Source organism: Tribolium madens, unplaced genomic scaffold (genome assembly GCF_015345945.1).
Source record: "Tribolium madens isolate multiple individuals breed KSU strain unplaced genomic scaffold, Tmad_KSU_1.1 Scaffold_97;HRSCAF=244;Tcas5.2_LG3a, whole genome shotgun sequence".
NCBI lineage: Eukaryota > Metazoa > Arthropoda > Insecta > Coleoptera > Tenebrionidae > Tribolium > Tribolium madens.
Genome location: NW_025401069.1, coordinates 4,115,757 through 4,130,325, shown reverse-complemented (window position 1 = coordinate 4,130,325; position 14,569 = coordinate 4,115,757). Strand labels below are relative to the sequence as shown.

Genomic DNA, 14,569 nt, shown 5'->3' with positions numbered 1-14,569 from the left:
TATTTAAGAACAAAATTGTGTATTTAATAAAACTCTTAAAAACGTGGGTAGGTACATACTTTACATATTAAATAATAATTTTTTAACATATTCTAGAACTATAAAATCATAAGATTCATACTTATTTATATACCATTTTTGATAAAATAGAAAAAAACTTTATTTCAATTTTGCAGAATTTTGGTTCAATTAAAATCCATTTCCAGCTTTTTTATGTTTTTATTAGATTTAGATTTTCCATTTCTAATAAATGCGGTTACATTCTAGATACCTACGGTTTAATTATCGAAACACTTGTATAATTACTTCTATTTTTACGAAAATATCCATATCGGACGAATGGTTTTTCGGTACGAAAATAAAACGGTAGCTAAATGTAATCGGCTGAAATCAAAATCGGTTGTTATGCTAACCTGTCTACAATTTTTAGGTTATGTTTGTATTTCAAATTTTAAATAATTTTTGTGTTAAATGTTGTGTGTTTTAACGTGACTGTCTTACTTTTGTTTAATTAATTAAATATTAGTACAATGTATGGCAGAAAAACTACATTTTTAAATTTGCTTATTAAGTTTTCCGTTTAAGGTCTTTTGAAGAAAGTGAAAATGCTGTTCCAGAGGAAAATGTGTCTTCATTTAGTGATTGTTATAAATACTCAGGCAGGACTTTGGCTTTTACGCAGGAAAAGAAACGTCAATTATTTCTTCAAAAACAAAAAGAGTAAAATTCTTTTAGTTCAAATCCTATTACTTATGTTGTATTTTACAGAAAAAGGAGCGAAGCTTTTGATGAAAAGCGCGATTTATCTGAACTTTTTACTGAAGACTCCACAGAACCAATGGAATGTGAGTCATTAACCAAGAAGAAACATCTCAAAAAATGCCCATTTGGTTACAAACTTATGGGATCAGAATGGTTTACTGAAGTGCCTGATGATTTGCCTGATAATTGGCTTATTAAATTGTGCCCTGAAGGGATTCGTTATTTAGTTGTTGCAAATAAGGTAAGGTTTCATAATTTTTTTCTTCCCAATTGATTTTATCTATAATTCAGGCAATAACAACATGTTACTACAGAAATGGAAGATCCAGTTTTACTTTTAAATCTAAATTGCCAGGTGGAAATTCTGATTGTGGGCATAAATTCACAGTACTAGATTGTATTTACAACAAAAATGTTAATACCTTATTTGTTTATGATGTTCTCGCATGGAACTCCATGTCTTTAATTAATGCTGAGGTGTGTAAAATCTATTTTTAGATAATTGACTTATTGATAATTGCAGGTCCAAATGAGATTTTTTTGGCTTAAGTCAAAATTTCAGGAATTTACAGAGTTAAGTGTGATTAATGAACGCAAAAACTTCCGTTTTATGTTGGTAGATTTCTTCCCTGCAGAAGTTGCATTATTGCAAGATCATTTATTCACTCCTTTCATGGTGAATGGAGTTGAGTTGTCTCTAGATGGCGTACTTTTTTATCACAAGGAGGGGCATTACGTCTTTGGTGATTCTCCTCTAGTTTGGTGGCTGAGAACTTTTATGTTAGCAGAATTACTAAATATTGATGTTCCTCCAATTCATTTTCAAAATAAGCCCGACAATTATGAATCAATACAACAGTATCTAAGTTGTAGAAAGAAAAAAAAGAGGAGCAAAAATGAAAGTCAAGATTCAGTACTTGTTTTGTGATATATCTGACTGAATTAATTTTTTAATTGATTTTTTTGTAGATGGAAATGGAACAACTGGAGAATGATTGTGAAAATGCCGATTTTGAATGAAACAATGTGTAAGTAGTTTTTTTTATTAGAGAGAATATATGTAGAAGACATTGACATTGGTCGTTGTTACAATAAATATCTTATTCTAAAAACAGCCTAGAAAAATAAATTTTTAAACAAGTTTTCTCCCAAAACTTAAATTTCGTTTCTACCCATTATATTTTTCTCTGTCATAAGAACTACTTAATTGGCACTTCGTGCAGTTTACATAAAAAAATGAAACTTAAATATTTATTAAATAATAGAGTATTTAACCTAATTACAAGTTGTCAAAGAAGTGATTTACATGTGCCTTGTGTTACCGAAGTTGATACCGGATTGGTTAGCACCTTTGTTGCTACCCATCTGGAGGCCAATAATGGTCTGGCCTGCTTTCAGTTTCTCTTCCGAAAATATTCTTTCGTTCTTTTCAGCCTCTTTTGGTCCTATGCTTGGTTTGCCGTAGTTGCCGGCCTTGAAAAAAATTCATTACATAACGGAATTTGCAATGTGGGCGACAGTACCTTTCTGCCTAGCGACTGCAAGCAGATAACTACAGAGTTGAGGTTTTGTCGCTCCCAAAGGTCGACAGTCTGGAAGGTCTCTTGAGCAGGAACGCCCAACTCTTTGGCCGCTTCCAAAAAAGCGTTTATGTTTTCCATACATTTAAAGGCCATTTGACTACTATTGACTTTTTTAACAATTGACGGTTTGATACAGTTAACCAGTCTGTAACACAAAAAAAATTGATGATTACACAATTATCGCCGTTGTCGGTTTGTTTTAAATAAATCATGATGTCACTGTAGATACGTGAATATCGTTAAAGGAAGCCTGACGTCAAGTTTAAGAAATGTGGTGTACTTACTTGCACAAGAGTTGCCCATCTTTCAAAACTTCGTAGAAGTTGTCCATATCGCCAGCGGTGTTTATGTTGTCGCCTGTGAGTTTCATTATCCATTCTAAAGATTCATGAGCCAATTCTTCACTGTACTTGGCGTTTACCTGTAACAAAAAGCAATAAGTGAAAAATTGGTGACATTGAAAAATCAATTACGTATGATTTGTGTTCAAGCAAAGTAAAAGTAACAGTAGAATATTTTTAATTAGTGCTGTTAATGTGCCATGCATATTTACTTAAATGTGCCATTTTCTTGTACTTTTAGTTCAAATAAAAATATTTTTTTTACAATTTCTAGAATCATTTGGTAAAGATAATTTTCTTATTGTGTATCAACCCCACTATTTTCTATACTTAACGGCTGACAATAATTTTATACAAGACTTCACTTTATTGGCAACATCTGAAAGGTCCATCGTCACAAAAATTGTTATAAGCAATGAAAAATAAACATAAATGTGGCGATTTTAAATTATGTGTACTAAAACTGTCATTTCTTTTTACCACATTTGAAATTGTTGCAAGTGCAAATCCATGATTTTTTTAATTACAAATTACAAATGTATTTTTTCACACAACATAAACAGTGTACTTTGAACCGTAAAGTAAAACAAGGTAATTATTTTTCGATCAACTCCGCACTTTCTATCATTTTTGAAATATCCATAGTTCCTTTTCTGCATGGCTCAGAGCGAAGAACACGTTTTTCAAGCCTTCATTTTGTTTTCTTGAAAGGCCTATTTTACGGAATAAATATTTCAGTGAACAAGTTTTAAAATATTAACGAACCGCTTGCTAGTTTCAGGTTGAAACCTTTAACGTCAGGTCATGGATCATCTTTTATCTGAAGTGACCCAGTTTTATTGACATTGTCCTTGCTGCAAAAGAGTATTTCCCTTCTTTTATATCTTGTATATTTGTATCGTAATGAGCAGATATCTGACTAATGACTGTCCCAAGTCTGGTACGACTGAAGTAAATATAATTATAGCGGTTACAATACAATAATGAATGTTTGTTACAACTTATCAGAAGTGATAAGCAAGTCGTAGAATTGACATAAGTAGATCTGTACAAATAAGGAGTGATTGAATATTTTTTTGTGATAAATTTCCGTTTAACGTTCTTGAAAGTTCGTTAGAATTACGTCATGGTGAGTCATTTTCATCGTCTAGCAGGTTTGATTAACCAAGAGAGGACACCATGAAGCACAAGGTTGACTACAATGGGTTAAGGCATGTGGGAATAGTACCCAACATTGGCAACGAACCGTAAAGAAACAAAAAAGAAACAACTTTTAACAGCAAACGCAAAAGTTAATGAAAATGAATCTCTACTGAAATTTAATCTGTACCAAATGTCCCACATTTAGCGAAATTATCAGCCAGTATTTTGCATATGAACCTAATTTGCTCGAACTTATCGTTAAAACGGGTAAAATTCAACCATTTAGAACCAGAACTTGTCCCCAATGTTTAAATTGCGGATACCATTCATTTACCTTACTAATGAGTGGCCACTAATGCCCAATTGTAACAGTGTATTTAATAAAATTAAGTGGTTATTTGAGGCGTAACGGTCGTCATTGTAGACGTTTTAATTCGTGCGTTTTCTCCTTGTTACCATATTTTATAACACGAAGCAAAAAAAAAACCGAATCTGTTGCAATGCTTGGCATTTGCTGAATCAAATCCTTTTACGGTAACATTCACCATATGGCATGTTCTTAACTGAGGTAATCCGACTCTTGCTTGTGGTGCTGCTATTTTGTCATACAATGAGGAAACGCCTGGCATTCATCGTCCACCACGCGATGAGTATTTTAATTAAACGGTTTCCTACTTCCCTTTTCTTATCTTTCATTAATCAAGCATTTCCGTTCGGGTTGACCGAAACAATAATTTGTCATTTTGATCATTTAAAGTTTCAATTTTTTTACCTTGGGCGTTTGGCGAGGCGCGTCATGAACAAAACCGTGAAATATTCCATTAAAATTCTTGCTCATGGCGTTTTATTTGTTTGAAGAGGTTGTATGCCACATATTTTTACCTCAAATCATAAACTACTCCAAACAAATATGATTTTTGATAAGAATTTATGATTGACGGCTATTGGTTCAAATGGAATTTAATTCTTTTGTTCAATTATTGTTGTTTGCTTACTTATTTGTTATCATTTAATGTATGTTAAATTGTGTTAATTGGGCGCAGACGGTGCAATCAATGTCCATTTTCATATTCATTCCCCCCGAAGTTTGCATCAAATTTCTTCGAAAAAAATTGTGGCTTATCGAAAAAGTTATCCATCATCATAGCCACACTATTTATAGAAATGACATCCAATTGAACAGCTAAAATTATCGAATACCTAATTTAGAATGTGGTGGTAAGGTAAAAATTGCTCTTGAACTTGATAGAAGAGATTCATACAATATAATTGCTTTGGAACTTCACCCCTGGTTATTGATTTTCCTCTGACCTAATTCTTATCCAGGGCAGTAGTAGCAGAATTTGGGGACTTAAAACTGGATTATCTTGTTTTGAAAAACTTTATGTAGCATTTAATATTCAAACAACTATAACAAATATGGAACCATCCTCATACCAAAAATTGATTTCTTATACAATGTTAATTAATGTTTTGCAAAATGAATGAAAGCTAAAGATGGTTGTAAACAACCACCTGCTTCCGGGCAAAGAGCGCAAAAAGGGTGTCTTCAGATATTACCTTCCTTTGAGCTTCAGCAGCAAATCCACTTTTAGTAGCCCTGTTTGTTGCCATTTTCTTAGATTCAAATCACTCACAAGAACACTTTTGCTATCGCTTGAGAATTTTTTGATGCTTTCGCACTTGACCGTAGAACGGAAACAACTATAGCAAAGTCACTCTGAGCACTCAGAGTTCGGAGAGCTGACAAGAACGAAACCGAGTATGCGTTGTTCCAGTGTCCCCTCCTAAACTTGTTGGTAGGTACTCAGTTTGAAAATTCTGGGAGTGTAATAAAACAGGTTTTTCATGTTCTAATCATTGATGTTCTTGAGAGGATCAATTTTATTGCAGAGACGTTAACACTTTTAATTTGACAGAGTTGAAATGGCAATTGTGAATTTTGATAGTATCGATTTTTAGAAGTTTTGGCAACCACTTTTTTCAACTAATATCTGACTAAATATGGAAGTGAAAATTGCTCACTATGAATCATTAAAACCAAAAGAATGCAGACTAATAAATATAATGCATATCAAGCCGTCCCTGCAGGCTAATTAGGCAAATTAAGTACTGTAAATTTGTTATTAAAATAGTGCGCTAATGTAGGTCGAATTTTTTTATTGTGAGACAGAAACATCCATTAAAGGTTATGTATTGGTATTGTTATTATAAATAAATTGTTATAAAGTGCAAAGTTTGCATTATCACTAAGGTTACGCGTGATTTAAATAATAAAAACTTCCAATAAAAAACAAACTAATACAGAAAAGTATTTATTTAAAATTAAACATTCATACATGTATGATGTTATAGTACCTTATAAGGACAACATTCAACATTTCATTACCTTCCTCGCAGGCTTTCGTTGTACTTTCCTTATATAGTGCACTTGATCTCCATGTTACATAAAGAGAATGACCCCATTAGGTTTAGAATTAAGCTCATTTGGAGAAATGAACATAAATATTTAAATTATTTTTCACATTATGTGAATTTCTCATTGTAGCGATAAATATAGAAGTAGTATAAATTCTGAAAAATATATAGTTAAAGGATGATAGATTTACGTTTGCAATGACTATTTATGTAGAATCGGGTCAATGAGATACCAACAAAACTTCAATGAATAGTCCGAATTTGGCACAAATTGACCTTATTGTTGTTGGGTGTTAAGATTTTGTACTTAATACGGTACTGTACTGATAGTTAAAATTATTGCCGATAAAAGATTCATTTAATAAACATATGGTAAAGAAAATTATTTTTTTTAACTTTATTAAGTACATATAAAGTATGTGTAATAAATACATACCTTGAATTTTTTACTTTTTCCGGTATATTTACTAGTGGTTATGAATATACAGTTGTATCGGCTAAGAATTTCTACATCACCACGAAAATTTACCCTAAAAGTAAAATATAGACTCACAAGGTTGTTTTTTTAATAGAAAGTACAAATTTTGTAAAAAAAAATCTGTTCTGATGAAATACTCTCAAAATTTAAACAGTTTGTCATATTTCTTAGTACTCCTATAAGCTAGAAATGTTTGAATTTGGTCTTGGTGGAGCTCGGACGACTGTTGAAGAAAACTGTTGTATTGTTGTCTTCTTAAAAAATGTCTGTGTTTTGTACTCAAAGTTACAAAAGATATCTGTTCAACTTTATTTCCTTGTATGTTTTATCTTTATCATCGTTTTAATAGTGAACAACAAATTTTCCTAAAACTATGAGTACAGTTGGAGACAAAATACTTTGGTCGTCAATGTCACTTGAGTGACATTAAATTGTAAAGCATGCTTTAGGACTGTTAACCTTATTTTTAGCTACTGTCAATCATAATTGACAAGTTGTATGTACATATTTTTGATAGGAAAATATAATAGCTGTCATTAATTTGAAATTTTCATTGATTTTAACGTTAAAGCTTGAATTACATTAAAGTGTCCGAAAAATGACGACCAAAGTATTTTCTCTCCAACTTTAACTGTACTTACGACACACCTACCTTTACGAATGTACGCGTATGCTTTTTATAGATACTTAATAATGCTTTAAAAAATAATTATCATTGTTCAAAATATACCTATGTTTTTGTGAGTTTTCCCTTTTGATTTAAAAAAAAATTAATGGGTATATACAGAGTGTTCAAAAAATCGCGCACTTCCGTGACACTGTGTCATCGGGCGGTGCCCTAGACAACAAGAAAATTGTTACAAAAAATTCATCTCTAAAAATTCCCAAGTTTAAATTTTGCACTATGACTATTTATTTCTGTTGGAAAAATAATTTTCCAAGTTTTTTTGATACAGGCTATTAGAAGAGGAAACAAAGAAGTTGTATCCAAAATTGTAATTCTGTTTAGTGTTATTTGTGGCTTTTATTGACAAAATTTTTGTACCTTTAGTAAATAGTTATAAAAAAACATATACAAGATCATCAGTAGTATCCTTAAATAGATATAAAAAATGTCAAATGTCAAAAATTAATGTCACAATTTTTTGTCAGATAGAATTTTTTAAACATTTTTTCAGTACTCTGGGGGACTACCCAATTACTCCCTTTTAAAGAAGTGCGCGATTTTTTGAACAGCCTGTATATACCTCTGTCATTTTTTAGAGATTTATTCTTATTTTTAATGAAAACAAAATTTCGCAATTTCTTGATTTTAATATTTATTGATCTAATTTATATATTTTTAATAATTTTTTCATAAGTTTACAAAATTTGGTGCTATACAAGTATTCTTAATTTGGCATACTCGTATTTTAACAATGTAATGTTTTTATTAATTTAGGATAACAATAAGCAGTCCATTCCTGTTCAACTCCTGATGCTAGCAGTGCTATCGGTTTCGTTAAGTTTATGGTGATTCAATCTCTGAAAATAAAATATGTATAGAGACGAAACTAAGATGTTGAAAAACGATTTACTTTAAAATATTTGACGGTTTTCACTCTGAGTTCCAGTGTGGCATCTTCATCGCAAACCATTAGCGTGTTTGGATGAAGTTGAAATGCGGATACAGTCCACATGTGATTGACCCCATCTTCGATGGCCTTGTACAAAGCAAACGCTTTATGTGATCCAGTTATCAAAATCATCACCTGGAAAGAAATTAACTGATTATTGCTTTAACATGTAAAAGATGTACTCGAGTAATTATTAAATTGGTCTAACAACGAGGTCTATCAGATAAGTGCGTGAGAACTTCCCTTAGATCCTTTCTTTCCCTTAATTCATTCATTTCATTACGAGTAGTGGAAATAAAGCCTCATTCACGGTTAGATGAAGATGCAATTCTTTTAATTTCTTTCTTGACACTCTGTATGTTATCAATATATGGTAGAATAATTGTGCTACAAGTATTTAGGGATCTGATCTCAAAATGCATATGAGTATATATTTATTTTCAACAGCTTTTAAGATTAGTTGGACCAAACATATGCAGACAGATTGAGTATGACTATGATTGATTATTTTTTAATATCATAATTTTAATGAAATTGTTAATAGCACGGCAAAAATGCTATAAATAATCAGCCGTGCAGCTGTCATACACTTTTATATAAAAAAAGCAAAAAGGAGATAAATGCACAATTTTTTTCAAACAATTAAAAAAATTGAAAAATTAGCTGTCTTTTTAATTATATAATTTCGTTTTATTTCGTTTGTATTTTATAAAAAAGTGCATGGATAGATTTCTATTTTGGAGACACCACAAATATTAATGATTTTTTTACGAGTCGTCTGCGTAATCCAACAGATGCATTCCTGAGTGTTCGCGTCTTAATTCAATCATCATCAACACAATTTTTTTAAAGCGTGTGTTATTTATAAGTTATGACTATAAAAAATTTCCAAAAATTGCAATCTTCGTATCCGAATCAGTCAACTGATTTCGGAAATTGAGTTATTTATGAGTTTTGACTACAAAAAATCCGAAAAATTGCAATCTCCGTATCTGTCAACTGATTTCGGAAAATTGCGATTACTACAGAACTGTGTGCGTGTTTAAACAGCTATCATTGATCGGTGAATTTGTTTCATTATAATGTAATAAAAATCCAAATCACGTGAATAATAATGCAAGATGACGTCAAATGGTATTGACACACTAACCAAGAGCAAATAATATTTTTAAACAAACCTCTCTTGCGTCCATGACTGTGCCAACTCCAACAGTAAGAGCTTCTCTTGGGACATTGGAAATGTCGTTATCAAAAAACCGAGCATTGGCCTCTAGAGTGTCATGTGTGAGAGTCTTCACTCTAGTACGGGAAACCAAGGATGATCCAGGCTCATTGAAGGCGATATGACCATCTGTTCCAATCCCTGTGTTTGGACAATATTAAACAAACATATTATTCAAATAGAGAGTAATTATTCGGATCCATTGTGACAATTTATACAACGACCACTGTCACTGTGATAATTCCAATGTGGAGTTCCATTCCTTTTAAGTGAGTTAATAAAAGCAGATTACAACGAATTCTGATGTATTCCGTGAAAATAAGACGGTTGCCAGCCACCCGTATTTTAATCAATCTCTGTCTCTTAGCTTAATTGGATATATTCAAGTCTTATCCAATTCATATCATTTGCGAAGTTTATATAATTGAAAAGTTACGATCTGATATCTATTTCATTTTGTCTTTGGGTAGAGTTTACTTTTCTTCAAAACTTTACAACGTTGATAATATACGACCCTTGTTTTTTTCAATTTATTTGGAATTTCACCGGAAGTGACATTAAAGTTTTATTATCTTCTTTACAACAGTGCTTTTTTCTTTTTATGGGCTGACAATGTGTGGACAAACCATTGTTTTTTGAAAATGGAAAGTTAATGTTACTTCCATTAACGGATTTCCGAAACGCAAACAAACAAAACTGATCGTGGATTAAGAGCTTTCAAATGAAACTAAATGTACAGTTTGCTTTTATACTGGAGAAATATGTAGAGGGCATGAAGTTTTGGTTGCTTTTTAAATTGTAAAAGGAGATGTTTTCATATGTAATTTGTAAAAAAAATTAGCACGAGTTTGTTAATAAAAGAAAATTAAATTACGATTTTTAACCACCACATAATATGATCTAATATATTTTTTAAAATCTGTTCGGAAAATCGTAACACCGTAAGTACATATTGTGAACTCAAATGACTGACACATTTGGGTATCAAGGGAATCCACTATAAAGATAATATCTTAATTAAATTATATTTTAATTAAAAAAGATTGCATGCAGTGACAATGAACTCAAAAAAAGTTTTGAAAACATATTTTTCAAGTAATGGGTTTAAATATACAGGGTGCGCCAGAACTCGCACCCCAGAGAAGATACCAGGAACATGGAAAAAATGTTAAAAAACAATTATCTATAAAAATTTCGAAGTTATGAGGGTTTCAATTTTGCACTTTGACTCTATTTATTTCAGCTGGAAAAATAATTTTCCAAGTTTTTTTGCTATAGGCTATTAAAAGAGGAAACAAGGAAACTGTATCCTAAATTGTAGCTCTGTTCAATGTTATTTGTGGGTTTTATTGGCAAAATTTTTGTACCTTTACTAAATAATTGTAAAAAAAAACTATGCAAGATCATCACTATCATTAAATAGACATAAAAAAATGTCAAATGTCAAAAAATAAATGTCAAAGTTTATTGACAGAATTTTTTAAACATTTTTTCCATGTTCGTAGTATCTTATCTTACTTAAAATTTTTCTCTTGGACGCGAGTTCTGGCGCACACTGTCTATTCATATTACCTTTTACAACGCCATCTAAGTTAGACAAAAACAATAAAGTTTGTTTCTACGAATACAACAAAAATTTGTAATTTCTGGAAATAAATATCTCATTGATTGAAAAAAAAAAAGAAAATATAAAATTTGGGACAAAAGATTTTCGTTCTGCTACTATTGTTACAATAATAATTTACCTCCGATGAATAAGTCGACTCCTCCCATTTCTTTAATTTTCTTTTCATAATCTTCACATTCCTTCTTCAAGTCGGGTGCATTTCCATCTAGTATATGCACATTTTTGGGATCTATATCTATATGTTTGAAAAAATTGTCAAACATGAAGAAATGGTAACTTTGGCAGTGATCACGGGGAAGATTTACATATTCGTCCATATTAAATGTTACTACATATCGAAAAGACACTTCTCCTTTTTTATACAATTCAATCAACTTCCGGTACATACCAAGAGGGGTACCACCTGTAAGCAAACAATAATACTTAGGACCAACAATACGAGGAAGTCGTTGTAAATGTAATGGTGTTATCGGAACGAAATTTTGAAATTATGAAGAAAAGGCCACAATTTGTTTTATTTCTCCACATCATTAGTTAAAGTTTTGAAATCTGAAACTGACCTTTATAACAGTGACCAGAACGCCAACACTGGGCTTTAGTGTAGGTGGTGTAAATTCAATAGAGGTAATTGACATCAGTCAGGCTTGTTTTATGTCTATGGCTTTTATGGACATAACTTACCTGTCGGAAGGCCAAGGACAAAATACTTGTCTGGGCCTGGTTTAAATTCGTTAATTCTTTTGGCAACATATTTAGCAGACCACGCCGAAACGTCACTTGATGTGTCCAATATTAACAGTTTCATTTTTTTAAAGAGACTAACAAAGATGTTTATAAGTTATTTATTATTATTGAGTTCATCCATATCAGATATGACACTAATTAATCAGTGACATGGGCCGGACTTGAACTAAAATGACATTTGTTGCATTGTTTTTGGTCAAAGTGACGCACTGTTGTCACCTAATAGAAAACTAGATCTAATTGTTGTGTTATGTTTATTTTGTGAATATTAGTAGTTTCTCTGAAACTCACATCATTTGCTATAAATAAAAATTGCGTTACGTCCCTTTAACACATTATCAACTATATAATAATAAAGTTGTGTTAAACCACATTATGTTATCAGAAAAGACTGATAACCTTAACTGGGGTTTGATTAGCATGGGTTGGATTACAGAAAATTGATCCCTTTTTTTATATTATTATAAAAAAAAAAAAACTAAAAAAATGCACTAGTTATAATTTACTCATCAGTAAAATAGAGCAATTTTATAATATTCATTCTTATGAATTAAAAGATAATACTTGAATAAAAACTTAACAATATTTTAAATTTTCTAAATTATGAAGTATACTGGCCTATAATAGTACAATTATCAATTGATACCTACACCTTCTTGGTCATATTTCACAAATAATAGTTATTTATTCGACGTGTTTGAGTGTAAATCGGACGCTTTATTTCACGAGTGGATTTTAGACCACGAGTGTTAATGAGTAATTTATCATCCACGAGGTGGAATAAATGAACCGATTTACACAAAGATTTTACACACAACATTTTATTCTTCGAATTAGACTCAGCAAGGCTTAAAATTGCTTTAAATCTGGTAAAGATATCTGACGTTTCGTATTGAGAAATGAGAAACAGTTGTCAAAAGTTCCTTCCTTACACAGGAGAAAAACCGTAAATTTTGACAATGTCGAAGAATAAAAAAATATTAAGTTGCTACTAGATCTTCTTTTCCTTTAATAAGTGAAAAAAGGCATCTTTTTATCTTTTTTTTTTCAGTTTGTTTATATAAATGCATGTTCAAGTGACTCATTTGTTGACCCAAATGAAAACTTTCACTGCACATATGTTCACAAGCGGCTGAACGGCACCACCAACTTCAGTTGACCTCCCTGACATAAATCCTTGTTTTCATCAATGCATTCAAAAAATTATTAGAAATATTCTTACAGAATTGCTGATTTTTTATAAATGCGTATTTTAATGCATTACCGGGTTTTAATAACGTTTTATAATAGTTTTTTTATTATAATTAGTATATATATATTATAGTATAGTAGTATAGTATATATATTATAATAAGTAGGCTCTATTTTGTAGAGAAGAATTACACAATATGTGCATGTCAAGTAAAGAATCTTTGCTACTATAAATATTTTAAAATTGTTGAGATTTTAATGCTAGCAAATGACAAATGTAAATTTGTTTTTATGTTTTCTACGAAATGTACTTCTTAAAATTCTCATTTGTCAATATTATTAACTGCGAGAAATTTTATGCAATTATAACTAGGAAATAGTTTGAAAAAACACGTACTTAAAGATATGATAAGAAAAAGTGTTATTTTGTAATAGGTAAGTATACTTATTAGTGTAATAAAGTTTAAAGATAAAATGATTACCTGGGAACCTAAACGAGTTTTTACTATAACAAAACTTTTTATTATTTTTTAAATTTATTTATATTTAATATTGTATTATCCTTTCATGATTAACGTTTCGGTTTTTTTTTCGGTCAAAATTTCTCATATTTAGTAGGTAGGGTGTTTCATAATATTTTTTCTATGTTCATACTTTATCTTACTTTTTCTCTAGAGCGAGAGTTCTGAAACACCCTCTGTATTAAGTATTGTTTTTTATGTTTAAACGATCAAAAATACATGCATAATTTGCAATTTTGGATGGCTGCATTTTAAATGATAGGTTTATTTACATTAATATACACCTAAATGATTCTTTTTTTTTCTTCTTGTTGCTTCTTTATTGATTTTGATATATTTTATGTTAGAGTTATTTAGTTTGTAAAAAAAAACTAAAGCCGATTGATTTATTGTGACTATTAATTGGGGATAAAATAGAACATAAATTAGCAATAATATAGATATTAGAACATGTATTGAGGCTTAATAAATTTTATCATGTAACACTTGTTTAAGCGATTTTATAGAAGTCACACCCATAAACCGTGGTTTTATAATGTATTGCCTTATCAAAACTGTCAATAAACAACTCTCATTTTTTATTATTCCATGTAGGATATTGATTTACAATAATACACACACATGTCTGATATGATACAAGCTTTGGTGATTTATAAAAGTTCGTGGCAGATTTTGATGTATTGTTGGTTGCCCTCCCATCAATAGAAAGTACTTCCTATGAAGATTTAGCCATTGTTACAATTGTTAATAGAAACAATCTGTAGTTTTAAACAGAAACTAGATTCAAGGTAAATTCTCCGTAAACAATTAAAAAAAGTGTTTTGAACCAAAAAGTTATAACTTTTGTTTTTAAATAATTTTTTAATATTTGTCTGTTTTTAAACTTTTATTAATGGATTTTCCTGCTTTTATGTCTTTCGCAA

General features: G+C 30.7%; 3 protein-coding genes across 4 annotated transcripts; 1 reads left to right on the top strand and 2 right to left on the bottom strand.

Moving 5' to 3' along the window:
- Positions 1 to 391: 391 nt before the first annotated feature.
- LOC123014736 (snurportin-1) lies at positions 392 to 2,953 on the top strand. Of its 2 annotated transcripts, XM_044413986.1 has the most exons (7): positions 392 to 532; positions 586 to 720; positions 769 to 1,003; positions 1,054 to 1,239; positions 1,286 to 1,675; positions 1,732 to 1,790; positions 2,571 to 2,953. In XM_044413986.1, coding segments are annotated over exons 1-6 (999 nt in total). In that variant the 5' UTR covers positions 392 to 530; the 3' UTR covers positions 1,783 to 1,790; positions 2,571 to 2,953. The 2 variants fall into 2 exon arrangements, with proteins under 2 accessions (XP_044269921.1, XP_044269920.1); XM_044413985.1 differs by having other exon boundaries at positions 1,732 to 2,953.
- Positions 1,792 to 5,624, bottom strand: LOC123014737 (myophilin). The gene is made up of 4 exons (XM_044413987.1): positions 5,390 to 5,624; positions 2,630 to 2,766; positions 2,286 to 2,490; positions 1,792 to 2,235 (listed from the first exon to the last, which is right to left on the bottom strand). The coding sequence occupies exons 1-4, from the start codon at positions 5,441 to 5,443 to the stop codon at positions 2,065 to 2,067; spliced, it is 567 nt and encodes a 188-aa protein (XP_044269922.1). The 5' UTR covers positions 5,444 to 5,624; the 3' UTR covers positions 1,792 to 2,064.
- A 2,382-nt stretch (positions 5,625 to 8,006) lies between these two features.
- LOC123015312 (glucosamine-6-phosphate isomerase-like) lies at positions 8,007 to 12,090 on the bottom strand. Its single transcript, XM_044414999.1, has 5 exons — positions 11,872 to 12,090; positions 11,309 to 11,593; positions 9,520 to 9,704; positions 8,303 to 8,476; positions 8,007 to 8,249 (listed from the first exon to the last, which is right to left on the bottom strand). The coding sequence occupies exons 1-5, from the start codon at positions 11,993 to 11,995 to the stop codon at positions 8,193 to 8,195; spliced, it is 825 nt and encodes a 274-aa protein (XP_044270934.1). The 5' UTR covers positions 11,996 to 12,090; the 3' UTR covers positions 8,007 to 8,192.
- Positions 12,091 to 14,569: the final 2,479 nt, after the last annotated feature.